General features: G+C 54.9%; 2 protein-coding genes across 3 annotated transcripts; one reads left to right on the top strand and one right to left on the bottom strand.

Annotated features, from left to right (window-relative positions):
• Positions 1-1,711: 1,711 nt before the first annotated feature.
• On the top strand, positions 1,712-9,572 carry DOK4 (docking protein 4). Of its 2 annotated transcripts, XM_077898315.1 has the most exons (9): positions 1,712-1,849; positions 2,353-2,587; positions 5,872-5,979; positions 6,136-6,250; positions 6,456-6,575; positions 6,673-6,862; positions 7,508-7,646; positions 7,835-7,958; positions 8,076-9,572. In XM_077898315.1, the coding sequence occupies exons 2-9, from the start codon at positions 2,522-2,524 to the stop codon at positions 8,192-8,194; spliced, it is 981 nt and encodes a 326-aa protein (XP_077754441.1). In that variant the 5' UTR covers positions 1,712-1,849; positions 2,353-2,521; the 3' UTR covers positions 8,195-9,572. The 2 variants fall into 2 exon arrangements, with proteins under 2 accessions (XP_077754441.1, XP_077754440.1); XM_077898314.1 differs by lacking the exons at positions 1,712-1,849; positions 2,353-2,587 and adding an exon at positions 4,429-4,500.
• POLR2C (RNA polymerase II subunit C) lies at positions 9,521-18,361 on the bottom strand. Its single transcript, XM_077898321.1, has 9 exons — positions 18,209-18,361; positions 18,003-18,052; positions 16,040-16,108; positions 15,619-15,671; positions 12,141-12,269; positions 11,678-11,729; positions 11,332-11,500; positions 11,117-11,191; positions 9,521-10,529 (listed from the first exon to the last, which is right to left on the bottom strand). The coding sequence occupies exons 1-9, from the start codon at positions 18,292-18,294 to the stop codon at positions 10,385-10,387; spliced, it is 828 nt and encodes a 275-aa protein (XP_077754447.1). The 5' UTR covers positions 18,295-18,361; the 3' UTR covers positions 9,521-10,384.
• Between the last annotated feature and the right edge of the window lie 554 nt (positions 18,362-18,915).

Below are 18,915 nucleotides of genomic sequence, written 5' to 3' on the forward strand. Positions count from 1 at the left end.
CTTTCCCCCTCCCTTGCTTCCTTCGCTGTACCATTTTGGATCCCAGGCTGGGTCTTAGTCTTGCAGACTTCATTAGGGACAGATGTGGCCAGGTGAGTCGCCAAGCCCTTTGCCACCCAGGCTCCCCGTGGAGATGGCTTATTTCTGTGGGGCTGACTCTAGGGATCAGGGTGTGGGCGTGTGGACAGACTGAGCGGCGGTGCTCCTGAGGGCTTGGCATCACAGTCTCTTGGGAAGGTAGCTGGTTGGTGGAGCCATGACCAGAGGCCCGCACTGGGCAGGTGGAAGGCTTGGTTATGGTGCGTTCACAGCCTTTGAAATAAAAATAACCTTAGTTTTCGAGGCAGAAGCTCTAGGGCTCAAGAGGGCAGACAGGGGCCCATGGATTTATTTCCTCATTTAAAGTAGGTGGATTTATTCTCATTTTTTTACTGCTGGGGAAACTGAGGCACGGGGGAGTGAAGTAGGTGCCCAGAACCAGCAGCCCGCTAGATTCACATTCCTGGCTGTGCCGCCTCCCACTGCCTTGAGGGAACCCACCGGGCAGCCTGCTGCCTTGTGAGTGGCCAGCCTGCTGCGGTCTTGGAGGGCAATTTTATGGAGGTGGCCCTTGCTGTGGGGGCAGGGCAGCCCGTGGGCAGGCAGAGTCAGAGCGGGGAGACCTTACTCGTCTCGCACCGCCAGAGCCCAGGTGCCGCAGGGCTGTTTGGGGTCAGTGCTGGGGCAGGGACCCCAGGCCAGCCTTTATGGGAAGAAGGCAGAGCACTTGGGTGTCCCACCTGGGAGGGTCTGGACAGAGAATGAGCAGGCCGGGAGGCAGCTGAGGATGTGCTGAAGAGACTGTCAGGTTCAGGGAGGACAGGGGAGCACCCCCCATCCCCCCATCTGTGTGTGCCCACTGGGGTAGGCCCATCTGTTCCTTGTTAGGGATTCAATAGACAGTCCTCCAGGAGAGTAATTAATGCCACGTTGCTGGCAGATCCAGCAGCATGCCTGCCCCAGGGCTTCATCCTGGCGGCACAGATGCCCAGCTGACCCCAAAAATGCTGCCCCGTTCCCACCTAGCAATCCTGGAGACACGGGCGGGGGTGGGGTGCATGGACCCTGTTGCCGGCAAAGCCCTGTCGCTGAGCCTGGATGGCAGAGAGGGCTTAGGTGGTGGTCGGCAGCACAGGACATTCCCCCCCAACTGCCCCACCCCCTCACCTCCTCACCTCCTCACCCCCCAGCCCCCTCCCGGGGCCTGCCTGCAGCACTGCTCTAAAACTCCTCATTGTTGGCTGTGCCTTAGACTTGCTCTGTGACCTCAGCCATGCTGCTTATCCTTTCCGGGCAACTTTATTTTCCCCATCTGTAGAATGGGTGTTGGACTGCGTCATTGCTGAGACCCCACCCCCAGTCCAGTCTGAGTCTCAGCTGTTCATATGCCTGATTCTGAGTAGCCCTGCTGGCACCCCCATTTCCTGCTGGGTAATGACTTCGCCTTGGTGCTCCTCACAGCTCTCTGGCTGTGTCCTCTACCCCGGGGCCAGGTGACGGCTGGTTCTCTCGGTAGTTAACTCCTGCCCGTGCTCAGGACATGGGGCACTGGGTGGCCTGGCCGGCGCTCACGCGACCAGCCGGTTTTCCTAGCACCAGGGCCAGGGCGAGGTGACTGCTTCCCCGGTGGCCACCTCCAGCCGGCCCAGCACATTCCTCAGGCTTATCTGGGGGCCCGCCCCGCCGGACTCTGCCCTCCCACCCAGGAAGCGGCACCCAGAGGAGCTGCTGAAGAGTTCCAGGGCCCGGAGGAGGGCCCAGGGGGCTTGAGTCTCGGCCTCCCCCCGCACCCGGGGCTGGAGAGGACCAGGTGGAGAACGGGGTGGGGCGTAGGGATGGGGGGGCTTCTGCTGAGACTGACACGGCGACTTGTCCTGCACCTCGGGAAGCCTGGGCTTCACTCGGACACCAGACTGTGCCGTCTCCCGGGATCCCCCTCCTCCCCCTCTTGGAAGGCTGCGCCGGGAGGCTCCTGCGAGGGGGGCCTGGCTCTGGGCCGGTCCCCCCCGGTCACTGCAGAGCTGTAACGGGAGCTGGGGCGGCCCGCGGCCCCTGGAGCCCGCGCCAGGCCTCCCAGGAAGGGGTTAACCGCCAGCCCCGGCCTGAGGGAGGGGACTGGGCTGGACCATTTTCTCCTGCCGCCTCCACCTCGGTTTTCCTGAATGGTTCTGGCGTCCCGGGGTGGGGAGGGAAGGGGAGGAAGGCGGGCGGGGGAGGGGGAGGAGTGTGGGAAGAGGAAGGAGAAAAGAGCGAAGACAGCCAGGGGAAGAGAAAGATGTCACTGTCTAGTCTCCCTGTCATTTTTATTTCCAGCAGGCGCCGGGCACAGGAGCCGCTAGAACAATGCTGAGGCGGGCGAGGTGAGGAGCGCCGCCGGCCCGCGACGGAGCGTCGGAACAGGTGACAGGAGGCTCCGGAGCCGGCCACCCGGGCGGCCCTCCCCGCGCCGGCCCGGCGCCCCGGGGACCGCGGGGGGGAGGCCATGGCGACCAACTTCAACGACATCGTCAAGCAAGGCTACGTGAGGATGAAGAGCAGGAAGCTGGGGGTGAGCCGCCAGGCGGGGGCGGGGTGTCCCCCGGGCGGTGTCGCGCACTTACGGTCGGGCCGACCCGGGCTGCCCGGCACGTGCCTCCCGCGCCCCCCGCACCCGAGCCCTGCGGGCTGCCCGAGCCCGGGAGCCCGGCCGCGGCGGCTGCCGACGACCAGCGACATCCCTGCCATTGTTGAAGTTGTGGCCGTGCGGGCGTCTGAGCCCCAGACCCACCTCTCCCCTCCCCTGGCCTCCCCTCCCCTGGCCTCTGTCCTTTTAAGTACCTCGTCTCCCCGGCCTCCGTTGCTCCCTGTGTCCAGGTCCTTGGGTATTTATCTTGCTTGTCGCTTTCCCTGTTGAAAGAGTGGAGGGGACAGTGGTCGGCGGTGGGGCCGGGCAGTGGTGGGAGGGCACAGGGTGCGCAGAAGCTGGTGTTCTTGGGGTTCATGGATGAAAACTTAGGCCAGGATGGCCTGTGGCTCTGGGACAGGCTGCTTTCCTCCAAGTTGTTGGCTGGCCGTGGCTCCCTGCTGGCCGGGCGCCTGACCCAGAGCTGGGGTCTGTGGGAACAAGGCCTGAGACACCCCTATGTGGGCATGTACCCTCTCACAGCCTGCTCCTGGTGAGGATGATCCCCCCACCCCAAGAGGGTATGGGCAGGCCCTCCAGGGACCCACTTAATGACCTCGGTGAGCTGGACCAAGAGCTGCCTCTGTTCCCCTGCCGACCCTCCCCCACCTCCAGCGAGGGGTCTTGGTAGCTGCACCCTCCCCAGCAAGAAGGTAACCCTCCTGATGGAGGGGGCCCAAGTCTGGGGTTTGGCCCGGTCTCCGATCTGTAGCTTCCTCCCCTCCCCCATTGCCCTGATGGGGGTGGGGTGAGATCAGACTTCTGAGGCTTCCTGGCTCAGCCTGAGTGGGGTGGGGGAGGACTAGGGTTCTGATAGGGCTTCCCTGCCCAGACACCAGACTGAAGCAGGGTGGTTCTTGCCCCCTCACCCCCTATGGCCCTGCAGGGCCCTGTGGAGTATGTTCCAGCCCAAGAGACCGGGCCCGTGGTGGGCATCAGCCACCCTGCTATTGTCCTGAGAGAGGGATGGAGCCCGCTTGGAGCACAGAACAAGGAGAGGTGAAGCTAGGGCCCAGCTCCTAGTATGGCTCCTTGTTCCCACGGGCCTGGGTCTAGCAGTCCCCAGGGTCCACCTGAGCCAAGGCTCCATACATGGCAGAGCTTACAAGAAAGGTGAGCCCTAGAGGCAGCTACATGGGTTTGATTCTAGGAGGAGACCTGAGAACCAAGTGGCCTACAGGTGGGTACAGCCCGAGGGAATGGCTGGGAGCTGGGGGTAGTCGCTCTGGTTTAGGTCCTCCTGGGTCCCGAGGATTCAGCTCCCGGCTGCAGGTCTGATATGAGGATCTCAAGCACCAGGTGGTTCTTGTCCCAGGGCAGCCATTCTTGTCTCAGCTCACAAAGGTGAGCTGGGAGGGGCTGGGAGAGATGGGGAGTAGACCCTCCTACCTACCCGCGCCTTCCTCTGGCGGAGCTGTAGCAGTGTTTCTGTTTCTGAAGTGCTGATCAAAGACCATGAGAAAGTGGGGAAGGAGGGCTCTTGAGCACAGTGGCTCCCTGGGGCTGTGCGTGTGCGTATGTGTGTGTGTGTGTGTGTCTGTAACCAGGCAACCAGGGTGCTCAGGCCCCTGGGCCTTCTGCCCCAACACTGCAGGCTGCATGGAGCCCAAGCTGGGAGGGCGGATCTGGGTCGGCCACCTTCATTCACTCATCCATCCATCCATCCATCCATCCATTCATTCACGGTCTCTTCGTATGGTCATTCACTTGTTCAGCAGAGCTGTGCTAACAAGGTTACCAGGATGGGAGGGAAGATTCTGAGAGGAAAACACAGTTTCTATCCTAAAAGAGCTCCCCAGGTGAGAGCTGAGGCCTGCTGTGGTTTAGGTAGACAGGCCAGGGACAGAGCCAGGGCCATGGGTAGGGGGGCAGAGATGCCTCTTAGAGTCCCAGATAGGACCCATTCATGTCCTGGTTCTGAGAGGCTTCTTGGGATGGGGACTGCCTAGGTCCACCAAGTCTGGGGCCCTGCCTGCTCAGGACCTGATGCCCGCACAGCAGAGCAGGATGTGGAGGGGCTGCAAGCTTGGGGCTCTGCGTCCTCCTTGCTTTGTCCACTCTGCCCTGGCACCCCTCAGTCTCCCTGTTTGCCAGCAAGATGTTGTACAGAGATTGCTTAGGAGTGGGCTCTGCAAGGCTTCTGCAGTGCTGACAGTAGGTACATCCCAGCCAGACTCTGGGCTGGAAGTGAGCCTGGGACGGAGGAAGGGGTGGGGGAGAGCCAGCAGTCTGGGCAGGTGGCTAGGCCACCCCTCGAGGGGTCTGACTAGCCAGACCTAGAGCCTAGTCGGCTTCCTGCACCCTGGCTCCTTGCCTATCAGGAGTGCATGAAGCTACAGAGAATTTAGGTGGCTTCAGGCACTTGGTCATTGGCAGTGGTTGGACAGGAGGGAACCTCGCCTGGGAAGGCACCGTGCTCTGGGGTAAACCCAGGTTCTTGGCTCTGCCCTTTTACTCTGGGAACCTCTGGTTTCCAACTGGAACAAGGAACTGATCCTGGCCCCCTACACTACAGGGTGTCAGAGAATGAGGAGGTATCACCCACATCAAGAGCCACCAGCCAGCTCTGAGAACAGGGGCTGGGGTGATATACAGGCTGCGAGCACATGCAGGGTAGTAGTCCCTGTCCGGGGACACTCCCTCTGTTGTGGCTGGCACTGCCGGCCGAGTCCTGGGCAGGATGTTCATGCAGTGGGCTCCAAGTACCAACTCTGGGCCTAGCCAGCTTTTTAAAAATACTGGCACCACCCTTTTTATCAGCTGTTACTTCTCGGTGCCTCAGTTTCCCTATCTGTAAAGTGCAGATGATAAACCAATCTCAAGAGTGACCCTGAGGTTAACTGTGAAGTGTTAGTAAGCACAAATGGGAAGCACTCAATAGATGTTGGCTATTTATATTATAAAGCCTAGAGCTGAGCACACAGCACAGGGTGATTGAGAGCACCCTTTGCAGAACGGCCTTTCTCAGAGCCCTTAAAGAAACACTTGCTTTCTCAATTTGGGAGGAGGAGTCCCTGCTGGTGTCAGCCATCCCCAGGTTTTCTCCTGGGCTGGGTCTCTGGGGAAGGCTGTGTAGCACTGCCCTCTGCGGTAGGCAGCGGTAATTTCAGGGCCATGTTGGCTGGGAGTGGTCCCAGGAGACCTGATCCCCCTGCTGTCTTGGCCCACAGATCTACCGGAGGTGCTGGCTGGTGTTCCGGAAATCCTCCAGCAAGGGGCCCCAGCGGCTGGAGAAGTATCCAGATGAGAAGTCAGTGTGCCTCCGAGGCTGCCCCAAGGTTAGGGGGCCTGGGCCCCAGCTCCCCCAGTCTGTAAGCAGTGATGGTTTGCAGAGTCCCAAGGTCTGAGAGCACCCTCCTGGGGGTGGCACGACTGTCGGGGAGGCAGAGGGAGGCACTCCAGCCTGGCTCAGTCCCTTGTGGATGCTGTCCCAGGTGACTGAGATCAGCAACGTCAAGTGTGTCACTCGGCTCCCCAAGGAGACCAAGAGGCAGGCGGTGGCCATCATATTCACCGACGACTCAGCGCGTACCTTTACCTGTGACTCAGGTGAGGAACTGGGGCTGCCAGCTTCCGTCCAGCCTCCCCTGGGCCAGTCACGGTCCAGTGGTCCAGTCGGGAGGAGGTAGAGCAGGCCCAGCAGAATCCACTGGCCTTGCCCTCCCGGCCCTGCGCAGTGGGATCCTTCAGACTGAGGCAGATGGGGTGGGCTGCAGGGGGCCCCTGGGTTGGCACGAGGTACCATTTTTTCTAGAGCTGGAGGCAGAGGAATGGTACAAGACACTGTCTGTGGAGTGTCTGGGTTCACGACTCAACGACATCAGTCTGGGAGAGCCGGACCTCCTGGCCCCAGGAGTGCAGTGTGAGCAGACAGGTGAGGCCCGGCGCTACTTGCAAGGGGGCAGGGGGCGGGGGACGGGAGAGGAGTCCTTCCCTGGGGAGGCTCCAGGCCTGCTCCTCTCCCACTCCAGACCGCTTCAACGTCTTCCTGTTGCCCTGTCCCAACCTGGATGTGTACGGCGAGTGCAAGCTGCAGATCACCCACGAGAACATCTACCTCTGGGACATACATAACCCCCGCGTGAAGCTCGTCTCGTGGCCCCTCTGCTCACTGCGTCGCTATGGCCGAGATGCCACACGCTTTACCTTCGAGGCTGGCCGGTAGGACCCTCTCACCTCCCCACCCTGTCCCACCACGGTCAGGCTGTCAGCTGCCATTCACTCTGTGACCGACACTGTGCTGGGAGCTTATTTATCAGCATAGAAAACCAGAGGGAAGGAAAAATCCCCCTTTTACAGATGAAGAAATTGAGGCGCATGCCAGGTAGGTCAAGCGCAGCTGTGAACCAAGTCAAACCGCTTGGGCTCACCTGAAAGGCTGGCGCTGGCATGTATAGCTCCGCGTGTGAGGACTGAGGCTTTGTTTCTTCACTGTCAAATAGGGGGGTGATAAGGGTACCCATCCTCGCAGAATTACAGTGAGGCCTGGGGACCTCATAGCTTGAGTGCTGGAGCCCGTAGGCCGAGGCTTATGCTCGGTATATCCCTGGCTCAGTTACTGACCATCTGTGTGCCTATTTCCTCATCTGCAAAACAGTTTGAGACAATTCCTAATAGACGAAACCATAATGGTGTGAGAGACGACTGGGCTAATTCTTGTTAAGCATTTACATCACTGGTACACAAAGTGCCCAGCACGTTTAGGCTGTGGGACAGTCCCCTGCTCCCCAGCAGGTCAGGGTTTTTGGAACGAGTTTGTAGTGCTGGAGAGCCTGACCATGTCCTGGGTGCGTCTCGTATCCCTAGGATGTGTGATGCCGGTGAAGGGCTCTACACCTTCCAGACCCAGGAAGGGGAACAGATCTACCAGCGGGTCCACAGCGCCACCTTGGCCATTGCTGAGCAACACAAGCGCGTCCTGCTGGAGATGGAGAAAAACGTGAGGGTGAGGCATGGGCATCAGCCAGTCCAGGGTACTGGGGAGGCTGGAGGGCTGACAGGCCAAGTGCCTGAGTTCGCCAGTGGTCTACAGAGAGGCGGGCAGGGTATTGATCAGGCATCAGGCCGGTGGCTGGGAGGAAGCCACAGCCCCCAGGGCTAATGGGAGGAACCCTCCCCTTCTTGGTTCCACAGCTGCTGAACAAGGGCACGGAACATTACTCCTACCCCTGCACGCCCACTACCATGCTGCCCCGAAGCGCCTACTGGCACCACATCACAGGCTCCCAGAATATTGCTGAGGCCTCCAGCTATGCCGGTGAGTCCCCGCAGTGTCCGCCACTCCCCTGCCACGAGGCTTTGTGGAGGACAAGGCCTCTGGCCAGGGGTCCTCTGACGTGCACCTGAGTCCTGAACTTGCCCTCTGTGTCCACAGGTGAGGGGTATGGGGCAGCCCAGGCTAGCTCAGAGACAGACCTCCTCAACCGATTCATCCTGCTAAAGCCAAAGCCCAGCCAGGGGGACAGCAGCGAGGCCAGGACCTCAGCCCCGTGACAGCCGGGCTGGCGCACCCAGGACTGCTGGGGCTGCCTGTTGCTGAGCTGGCTGCGGCATACTGTGGACGGCCTCAGGGGGCTGCTGGCCAAGACCTGGAGCAACGGAGCAAGCTGTCCCTTCCCTGCCCCCAGGGGTGAGGCTGGACCAAGGCAAAGGGCTGGCCACACCACCAGAGCATGTGAGAGGGGCTGGAGCTACTGTGGGACTATATACTGTTCATGATTTTAATATATATGGCTTATGACATATTCTATATTAATGAGATTTTCCCCCTCTCTCCCCAATACCACATATACATTTTTTAATCCCCTGACCAGGTCACAGTCAAGGCTGTTTTTGAATGTGAGGGCAGCTGTTCCCTGGCCCCCATAGTACAGCCCTCCTGCTGCCAGGACTTGCTTGAGCTGCCAGGACCAGAGGAGGCAGAGCTCCCGGCTGGCGCTGTAACTGCTGGCTCTCCCCGGGCAGCCAGGGGCTAAGACGGCAGGTGGCTTCTCAGTTCCTCTGGGCTCAGAGTGGCAGCTTACACTGTGCCACTTGGCAGCCTTGCACTTGGGAATTTTAAGCAGAGGTGACATCTGGTTGACACCTCAGGTGAAAATCTGGGTTCAAAATGTAATTTTTGCCCAGGCGCCTTCCTGCTTAGTAGGCTAAGATACCCCAGGGGTAGGGGTGCTGGTTACCTCAGCCAGGTGGAAGACGGCCAGTCCTGAGCTCTTCCCTGCCCGAGAGCCAGCCCAAGAGGGCAGGCTGCAGCAGGACTGCTGTGGGGAGCACGCCTGCTGCCCCTCTCACTGACCCAGGGTAGGCGATGTCCTAGCAGAGGAAGCCCCTCTGCCCTGTCTGGCCACCCTCTGGCCAGCCGAAAGCACTCAGAAACCGAGCCCTTCCTATTTCCTCTTCCCCACATGGTGCTGAGGCTCCCTGCTGAAATGCAATTAAAGCAATTGATTTTCTAGTGCTGGTATTTATTGACTACCTTGCAGAAGGGCTATCTTTCTATTCCCATCAAACCTTTGGTTGCGTGTGTGTGTGTGTGTGTTTTTGTTTTGTTTTAATACTTTAGGGTTCTGATTTGTGGGAACAGATCTTGTTGTAAATAACCACTATTCAAGTTGGGGCAGGATACAGCAGGAGGCCTCTCCAGGAGAGCCCTGGATCCAGGGAGGGGTCACAGCCAGCTCAGCTCCAAACCTGACCAGGGCATGACCACCCAGAGGAATAAATTAGACTGAAGAAGGGAGCCTGGGGCCAAAGGCCTTGGAGAGAGAAGGAGGCAGGGCTGGCTGGCTCAAGTTAGTGGCACGATGATGACGCATGAAGGAGATTATGTTGTGCTCTTTATTGCCAAAAATAAAAACTTTTAAAAAGACAACTCCTGTTAATAAATATCCCTTCCTTTCTGTACCAGATCTCTGGTTTGCTCCTGGCTTCTCCCACCGACTGATTAAGTACTTTAGGCTACAGAGTCAAGGCCAGACCTTCAGTAAGGGCCTCACTCCCCAACTCCCAAACTTAAATCATCAGGCCACTGGCAGTGAAGTTCGTAACTGATGAGTAGAGAATGAAATACAGGGTTTATCTGGGGTTGGGGGGCAGCCAGAGTCTAACGCTATTCTTTAAAGGTAAATGAGGGATACTTGGGGATCTGAATGAAGTACCAGTACGCTGGCTCTGGGCAGAGACTGGAAGGGTTTGTAGGGAACCACTAGGTTCTAGGACTCAATCCTAACACCAGAAGCCCAACGCACAAATGTGAAAACTCCCAACATTTGGACAGGACAGAAAGGGTTTAAAGACCCCAAATGACCAGAAGAGGAGTCTAGCTCTGTGGTTCTCAGAAGAACCCCTCCCCCCCCATCTCCCTAGCACATTATAAAATGGGCTAGAAGGGATGTTCTGGAATGCTACTGGTAATTAGTGGGCAGAACGAGGGAAGCTAGAAGTCTAGTAAAACCTGCACTGCCTCAGATACCAGTGGCACCCCTGGCCATCTGTACAACTAAGCAAGGCTGGGAGGGGACTCCTTTTTCCCCTCCGCTACCTTTCTAGTGGATAATGATGACTTGCCAAGCAGCCTGAGCGACAGCTGTCCAGACTCCAGAAGCTAGAAGAATCTCTGGAGAGAACAGAGAGCCAGCTACTGGCCTAGATCCCCCCCTTTTTGCAGAAACAGGTGAGCTGCCGCTAGTTTATGGTTAGTACATCACTCTGGATCTCGTGGCTTAACTGGGTCTGTAGATCACTTAGTTTCTTCTTTAATCCAGAGAGGGCTGAGAGGACAATTGTTTCAGGGCGCAGAGAGCCACAGGACTCCACGTTGTAATAAAACCTACAAAGAAGAGTCTGGTGAGAGCTCTCCACGAGGCAGGCTGGCTAGCCCGAGCTTCAGCCCTGGACTGTGCTCTCTCCCTTCTGGGTCTGGACTCCTTTCCCACCTGAAACCTAGCGTTGCCCCAGAGTTGACCTCCAACCTCTTATTAACAGCAGTCCTAATGCATATTACAGGACTTCAAGGAGGCCAAGGCCACCTCAAAAAGCTACTGGGGAAACCTCAAAACACTGGAATGGATGTGTTCTACACAGAGGAGAAACACGAAGGTCCAATGAAGGGTAGCACATGCTCCAGCATTCTGATATTCACCATAAGACAAAGGCATTTCTGGCTCTGGACTGAGCCGTCTCTCTCAGAGTGGAGGGGAATGCCTAGTAGGAGGGACCCCCTGTCCCTCCTAGGGGGACTAGGGGGAGGATGATTGGCTTTGGGATGTGCACAGGGCATGGGGCTCTGCAGTTCTCGGTCCTCCCTCAGCTCGAGGGCACCAGGATGTGAGGGAAGAGTCTCCCCAGCTCAGAACCTGCGTTGACACCATCTGTTCCCTCCTCACTTCATCTTCAGGTGCCGGACCAGGGTCTTACCTTTCTGGCTTGCCGTTGGGGTCGTAGGGAGCCTGTGACTCATCTTCATCCAGCTCTGAGTACTCACTCTTGGGCCTGAGGTCAAATACAGGTCAGCACAGGTAGCTACTGCTGCTTTTGGGCAGTGCTATCCACAGTGAGCCTGCCCCCAACACGGTCACTAGGGGCCATTTCCACACCAACCCACCCTGCCTTCACTTCCAACAAGAACATACCATTCCTCGGGCTTGGGGTACACGGTGTGCCTCAGGGCATTGTCAGGATCATATTCAAAAGCTACCCCTGCAGTAGGGTTCCACTTAGCATGCTCCTTGCCAAAGCCCTTTTTGGCATAGGCTCGAAGTCTTAGCTCCTGGCCTTTCCTCAGCTTGACAATGAGGATGTCTACAGAGAAAAGTGGAAGTTAGTCATGGGCCAGTAGAGACATGGTCCCCTCAATTCTGTCCTGGAATGCCACAGGGAAACCAGGCAGCATGAGAGGCTGTGTTGGGTCTCTGCCTCTCTGCTGGCCTGCAAAACAGCAGGTTGGGTAAATTTCACACACTCCCTCCAGGCCCTTACCGTCCTGCTCCACATAGTCATTGGGGTCATTATCTCGGTTCCGGGATGTCACCTGTAAGAAGTCCAAACAGAGGCATTTATTAGCTGTTCACTTCCCCAGTCACCTCTTCCAGCACCCGCCAAACCAGGGACAGGATGCCTAGGAATGGGGCGGGGGGGGAGCAATAAATCTGTGCTGGAGCTGGACTCCAACCTCTACCTCAAAGCATGGTGACAGCCTTCTCAGTCAAAACAGTACTGTGGCCTTTAAAAGGGTTCTTGGGTGACAGGACGGGCAGGCACACAGCACCAACAATGCTCCTGTCCACCATTATTAGTGCTCTTTAGGCACCAGACTCAGAGGAAGGCAGAGGGTAACAAGGAAAATCCCCATCTTGTAAGAAACCACCTGAATCTGGCCCATTTCGAGCCAAAAAGAGGACAACGAAGATCCTGGGTAAAGAGGATATGGTGAGACACTGACCGGAATGACCCGAGGGCTGTTGGAGATGAGGTCTCGAGACGTGACGTGCCGAGTCTGGTCTTCATTGCACCGCACATCAAGGGTGAACTCCACCGAGCACTCGGGGCAGAACTCCTCACATGTGCAGTCCTGACAGAGGCAAGAGGAGAAGCAGGAATGAGTTCATGGATAGATGGTGAATCCTGAGCTTCCTGCTTCTCATACCCTTAAAATTTATCTGTAAAATGGCTGGTCATTGGCTCCAAGCTTCTGTGGGCCATGTCCATCTGGTACACCTCTCTCACGTGCCGCTCAATGCAGGCACTTCCCAGTTCAGAGAGAACTATACCGACTGGCACCCTCATTTTCCTTCCACCTCCACCAGCTGCCAGGCCACTACTGGGGCAGACACTGCTAACATCTCACCCTGGCCCTCAGGGTGCTCTTCTTCAGAGAACGAAGGCATTAATTAAAAGGATGCCTTCATGCTCTATAATGCAGCTTCCCCTGCACTAAGTGGACTAGTACAGGAATGTCACCATCATTTAAAATAAAATGATCCAGGGCACAACACAAAAATGTACCTTTCAAGTTCTAGACTACTAACCTTTTCTTAAAAACGAACAAAAATCTTTCCATTATGGAAAATTTCATACATTCACCAGAGCAGAGCAAGTCTAAGAAGCTGACACCATCTAACCATCACTCAGCTCCAATAACTACCAATATTTCTGTAAGCAACTGATGCTGGAAACAACCCATTCCTCTGTTAGGGACCATCTGCTACAGTGTTACTTTGGGCAAGAAGGGTTACTGGAATGTAACCAAGCAAACTGTTCTCCCCCTCACACCAGCAGGAAAATCTAACCTGCTTCTGATGCTTTTGAGAGGATGAGAGAGAACCAGGGGCCACATGTGCATAGTATGTAGTCATACACAGTTGAGGCAGGAAGGCAACCTAGAGCCTCATCAGAACTATGAAATGAGGGTGCCAGGGTGGCCCAGTGGTTGAGCATCTGCTTTTCTTTTTTTTTTTTTTAAGATTTTATTTATTTATTCATGAGAGACACACACAGGGGGGGGGGGGAGGGAGAGGAGGGAGGGAGAGGGAGGGAGGGAGAGAGAGAGAGAGAGAGAGGCAGAGAGAGAGGCAGAGAAACAGGCAGAGGGAGAAGCAGGCTCCATGCAGGGAGCCTGATGTGGGACTCGATCCCGGGACTCCAGGATCACGCCCTGGGCCAAAGGCAGGCGCTAAACCACGGAGCCACCCAAGGATCCCTGAGCATCTGCCTTTGGCTCAGGTCGTGATCCCGGGGCTGTCTTTGCCTCTCTCCCCCCATCTCTCATGATGAATAAATAAAATCTTTAAAGACATACACATATAACACAAAAGAAGAGAAATCTGAGATTAAGAGCCTAAAGAGGAGTATGTAGAACCAAATGCATGCACTAATCTTGGCTGGATGACTGACCCACAAACAAAAAGCCGGAAAGGGGCAGCCCGGGTGGCTCAGCAGTTTAGCACTGCCTTCAGCCCACGGTATGATCCTGGGGACCCAGATCAAGTCCCACATCGGGCTCCCTGCATTGAGCCTACTTCTCCCTCTACCTATGTCTCTCCCTCTCTGTGTATTTAAAAAAAAAAAGGCCATGTAGGGGACTAGTAAAATCTGAAGAAGGATGGTGCACAAATATGACAAGTTAATGCTAACACTCTTAGGCATGACAACATGGTCACCTAGGAAAATATCCCTACTCTTCAGATAAGCATGCTGAAGTAGTTAGGGGAGAAGTGTCATAGTATCTGCAACTTTTTTTCCAAAGGATTCAGCAAAAATAACATGGATAGGAAAAATAAAGCAAATGTAGCGAAATGTTAACAACTGGCAACTAAAGATGAAAAGTAGCAACTTCCCTGACTTAGGCCACCTCTCCAAGTCATGGAACCTCGCCCAGGAGCACTCCCCATTAAAGCACTCTTGAACCTACTGCCTGGCTCTGCTGGTTTTTTGTTATTTCTCCACTGTTCATTTTGTAAAAACCTAACATGTAGGACACAATTTTTTTTTTAAAGATTTTGTGTGTGTGTGTGTGTGTGTGTGTGTGAGAGAGAGAGAGAGAGAGAGAGAGAGAGAGAGAGAGAAGGAGAGAGATCACGCCCTGGGCTGAAGGCGGCACTAAACCGCTGAGCCACACGGGCTGCCCTGTATGATACAATTGTTAAGGAAGCACGAAACGGGATCCTTGGGTGGCTCAGCGGTTTAGCACCTGCTTTCGGCCCAGGGCGTGATCCTGGAGTCCCGGGATCAAGTCCTGCGTCGGGGTTCCTGCAGGGAGCCCGCTTCTCCCTCTGCCTGTGTCTCTGCCTGTGTGTGTGTGTGTGTGTGACTCATGAATTGTGAAATAAAATAAAAAAAAAGAGGAAGGAAAAGAGAAAAAACCAAAATAAACAAACAAATAAATAAATAAATGTGAAAAGTAAATAACGATCTATTATTTGAGGTTTCTAACTTTTCTGCAGATTTTGAGAAAAAGCCAAAAAAAGAGTGGGAACCATACTGTCTTTGTTCACTAAATACTAGAAAAAAATTTAATGGACACTAGGTCAATGGGGCATGGGTACTTTTACCCAAGACATTGCCAAACTGCTCAACTGGTTGTACAACTATCCTCACCAATATTTGTGACATTTCATTTTTGACAAACAAAAATCTGCATGCAAATTGTTAGAATATGACAAGTTGTTTGACAGGAGTGAGAGTACTGGTCAGGTAAGCTCCACATATCTCTAAAAAAAATACAGATTTATAACATATATCAAATCTACCACCACAAAAATGACATGCCCTTGGGAATATCAGATGATGCGCTGATTCAGGATCACCCAAAGCCACCGAGAGAGAAGAGTCTCAAACTGTTACCTAACACAGCACTGGGGAAAAGAAGCAGGGAACTTAATCCTGTCCCATTCCTGCCAAGTCCAAGGCCTGTTAACATATCAGGGAACAAACATGACCCTCGAGGAAGGGGCATGTTTAATGAGCATTACCTACAGGGAGAGGCACATATCTGGCAGATGCCAGCCTTCCAGACTCTCAGGTGCTACCACGGGGGACAGTTCCCACTCCCTTTCTTTGTTCTCACCCTCCCGCCCCCCAAACTCTCCAACCCTCTGTTGACTCTCTTTAGCCTTCCAGGCTCCTATCACTGAGAAGGACACCCTGGAAAACAGTCTGAATAGATTAGACTCTGAAAAGGCACTGCCCCCACTGTTGAGTATAAATGGGTATTCTGGTGTATATCCCCCATCTTGTGTGGCTGGAGAGACTCCCTGATGCCCCTGAAGCCTAAACAATCTGAGGCCTGTCAGAACTGAGGCCCTGTGTCTGCTTAGGCTCTAGGCAACATCTCCATGATCTCCAGCTGGAAGTAAGAGGTCAGGAAAATGCCTCTGAGGGCTGCTTCCTTCCTGCCCCTTCCACCCAATCATACAACATACCCGGGAATACTGCAGCTTGTCCACAATGTCATCACTAGTCAGGGGGATTAGTCCTGGAAGAAACAGAAACGCACTTTAAAGAAGTCCAAATCGGGCAGCCTGGGTGGCTGAGCAGTTTAGCGCCGTCTTTAGCCCAGGGTGTGATCCTGGAGACCCCGGATTGAGTCCCATGTCAGGCTCCCTGCATGCAGCCTGCTTCTCCCTCTGCCTGTGTGTGTACCTGCCTCTCTCTCTCTCTCTCTCTGGGTCTCTCATGAGTAAATAAAATCTTTATTAAAGAGAAAAAGAAAAAGAAAAAAAAAAGTCCAAATGGCAATGGCCAAGCCTAAAGGAGAACCTAGAAATCCTTATGGGAGTGAGGCTTCCTCCTCTGATGTCGGCACAGCCCCCTCCCTCTCACCTTTCAACACCCAGCACTCACCAAGTCTGTGAGCGATGAACTCATCATGAAGGACTGAGGAATTGGCATCAATTTGGACCCAGTCAATGGCTAAAAAATAAGGCAAGCAAACATGCAGTTTAGCCACCAAATTTAAAGACTTACAGCAGTTATTCTCCTGATTTAAAAAATCACCTGATGTTTACTAAATTACAGAGGCCTGGGCCAGGCAGCCAGAGGCTGATTCTGCAGCTTGAGTGGGGACAAGGGATCTGCATTTTAACAAGATCCACATGCAACACAGCTCCCTTCCCTACTCAGATTTAGTGCAGGGTGAGGGTAGGGGGGGGAGTGTGCTGTCCCACTCAAAATACTGACTTAGAGAATACTAAGGGATACTAATCATGGGATTGGGAACATGTTTCCTTGAGCTGAATATTTCTGTAGGAAGCATGTTGTCTGCTATGCACATCAACACCAAATCAAACACAAACTACATGGGCACTTAAAATAGAGAAAATCTCACAAAAAACAGACTTATGGTCCATATCTCATTTTATGATGCAATGACCAGATTACCCAATTTAAGTCTTTTTATCAACCAACTAACGTTTAAAGAATTCAGCGGGCACAGCATAGTAAGTATCAAATTCAATTCCTACCAGCAACGAGCTAATAAAGGTAAGGACTGTATTCCCACACACACACTTGACTTAAAAACATATTCATTTATAAATAAAATACCTATACGCAAATTCATAAGTGGCCAACTACCAAATAAAGGGTGTGGACACTAGGAATGGGAGTCAGAAGAGGACTAGACATTTAGGACCCAATCTGCTTTGTCCTACGCTAATGCTTCCCCAACCCAAGTCAGATAAGACCCATGAGCCAAGCTTTTCTGTCTTCTTACTCCCTCCAACCCCACATGACCTTACCCTCCCTTGGGGAAGTTACGATCCTCTGAGCCTCCTATAAACCAAGCGTTGCCTGACCTCCACGAAACAGACACTAATACTCCCTCACAAAACTCTGACCAGACTAAAGACATTTGTCATATTTTTGCCTTGTGCTGTATTTGTGTATGTCTTGTCTCTACTGCAGAGCTTTGAAAAATCAGAGAGGGTGGTCTTCAAACGCCTTTGGCTTTCCCAGTGTGGCCTGCAATGTAACAGGTGCTCAGTATTACTTGCAGAACTGAATCTGTGAGAAGAGTGCCGTTTAGACTTGTAACATCAGGGCTGCATCATAAAGCACAACTTCCTTATTTTACTCATGATAAAATTGAGACCCAGAGACTTGGAATGACTAGGGACGGGGGAGAACCAGCACTCCAAGCTCCAAGCTGAAGAAGTGACTGGGGATGACGGTAGTGCAGACTGTGATGTTCTTTCATTTGCCAATCAATGGGCCTGCTCATTTCCTTAGGGAGTGCAGCAGCCAGAAGTTACACTTCGTTTTCCAACCCAAAGTTTGAGTCAACATTCAGAAAATACTTGTAATATTTATACACATAAAGAACACCCGAGGTAGGGTTGCTGGAACTAAAGCAGATCTTCGTTCCTCCAAACACCGCAAGCGCTGCAGTCATACTTCTCCTGAACTGCTTGCTGATGCACATCTGTCCCACAGTCGTGTCATCTGTGGATTCGCCTCTGCCCTGCAACTTCACCGTGCGCTCCACAAGGGCAAGAACCCCGCGCTATGCAGCTCTGGGTCCCCAGTTCCTAGCACACTGCCTGGCGCTTCTACGTTCCCTACGTGCAGCAGACGGGACGGATTCACACCCGAGTACGCAGACTGCCGTCCACTCTGCGCCGATCCGTACGTTAGGAGTGGACCCTAGCGGCCCCGGGCCAAGGGTACAGGGTCCGAGCGAATGCCCAGCACTGTTGTGTTCTCAGAGCCACCGCCGCGCCGCCCCAACCCCGGCCCTAACCAAGGGCTGGGGGCAGGGCCCGAGGTGTGCGGAGGGGGCTGGCCACGACAGGCGGCTTTCGCTTACCTATTATGGGCACCTCGGCGATGAAGACCCTCCGGATGGAGTTGGCCACCCTGAGGGATGCAAAAAAAGCGGCGTGAGCGCGCCGCAGCCTCGACGCCGACACCCCGCGCCCACCCCTGCCAAGGCGGACGCCCCGCTCTGCGGCCCGGCCCGGGCTCCAGCCCCCCGCGCTCCGCAGCCGCCCGCCTCCTCCCTCGGGGCCTTACGCCAGGTCCGTGTTCTCGATGATGAACTTGACATTCTCGTCGGTAAGCTCGGTGATCCGCACGGTGGGCTGGTTGGCATACGGCATGGCGCCCCCCGGCCCGCCGCCCGCTGGGACTCGGCGCCGCCGCCGCCGGAAGTGGACCAGCGCGGCCCGCGCCGCCGGAAGTGGACCAGCGCGGCCCGCGCCGCCACCGCCGCCGCCTCGCGCTTACAGCGCCGCCTGTCGCCCGGAGGCCGCCGCGGCTCTGGGCCGCACGTTCTACACTCCCCACCGGCCGTAAGCGCACCGGGGCCAGCCAGGCGCGGGCGGGAATTGGCAGAACGTGCGCACGCCCTCCACTCAACAGTAACACTTCTAGGAATTCATACTGCGAAAATGCCCGCAGTCGTAAGCGAAGACAGGTTCGGGGGCGCTCCCTGCAGCACTGTTCATAACGGCCAAAGATAACAAAACGAATTGTCTGTTGACAGAGACCACGTTGAATACACGACCATAGGGATACTAGGGTGCCTTTAAGGGAATGAAGTAAATCTGCACATTTATGGAAGAACATTAAGTGTAACTTCGTCAAAGTCTGGCTCATACTCTTCTGAAACTGCAGGAAGATATGCTGCTTTTTATCTCAACGCATCATTCGCAGCTTGCCTAGTTATGGCGGGTGGGTGGCAGTCATCTCCACGCCGCGACTCTGCATGCCTGGCACAG

Source organism: Canis aureus, chromosome 5 (genome assembly GCF_053574225.1).
Source record: "Canis aureus isolate CA01 chromosome 5, VMU_Caureus_v.1.0, whole genome shotgun sequence".
Classification (NCBI taxonomy): Eukaryota; Metazoa; Chordata; class Mammalia; order Carnivora; family Canidae; genus Canis; species Canis aureus.

What these genes read in the sequence shown, in the direction of transcription:
- POLR2C (XM_077898321.1), bottom strand. Translation starts at nt 18,294, where the DNA reads ATGCCGTATGCCAACCAGCCCACCGTGCGGATCACCGAGCTTACCGAC. An exon ending in GTTCATCGCTCACAGACTTG is followed by an intron (nt 15,672 to 16,039) that starts GTGAGTGCTGGG and finishes TGTTTCTTCCAG; the next exon opens with GACTAATCCCCCTGACTAGT. An exon ending in TGACTATGTGGAGCAGGACG is followed by an intron (nt 11,501 to 11,677) that starts GTAAGGGCCTGG and finishes TTTTCTCTGTAG; the next exon opens with ACATCCTCATTGTCAAGCTG.
- DOK4 (XM_077898315.1), top strand. Translation starts at nt 2,522, where the DNA reads ATGGCGACCAACTTCAACGACATCGTCAAGCAAGGCTACGTGAGGATG. An exon ending in TTTACCTTCGAGGCTGGCCG is followed by an intron (nt 6,863 to 7,507) that starts GTAGGACCCTCT and finishes TCGTATCCCTAG; the next exon opens with GATGTGTGATGCCGGTGAAG. An exon ending in TGAGGCCTCCAGCTATGCCG is followed by an intron (nt 7,959 to 8,075) that starts GTGAGTCCCCGC and finishes CTGTGTCCACAG; the next exon opens with GTGAGGGGTATGGGGCAGCC.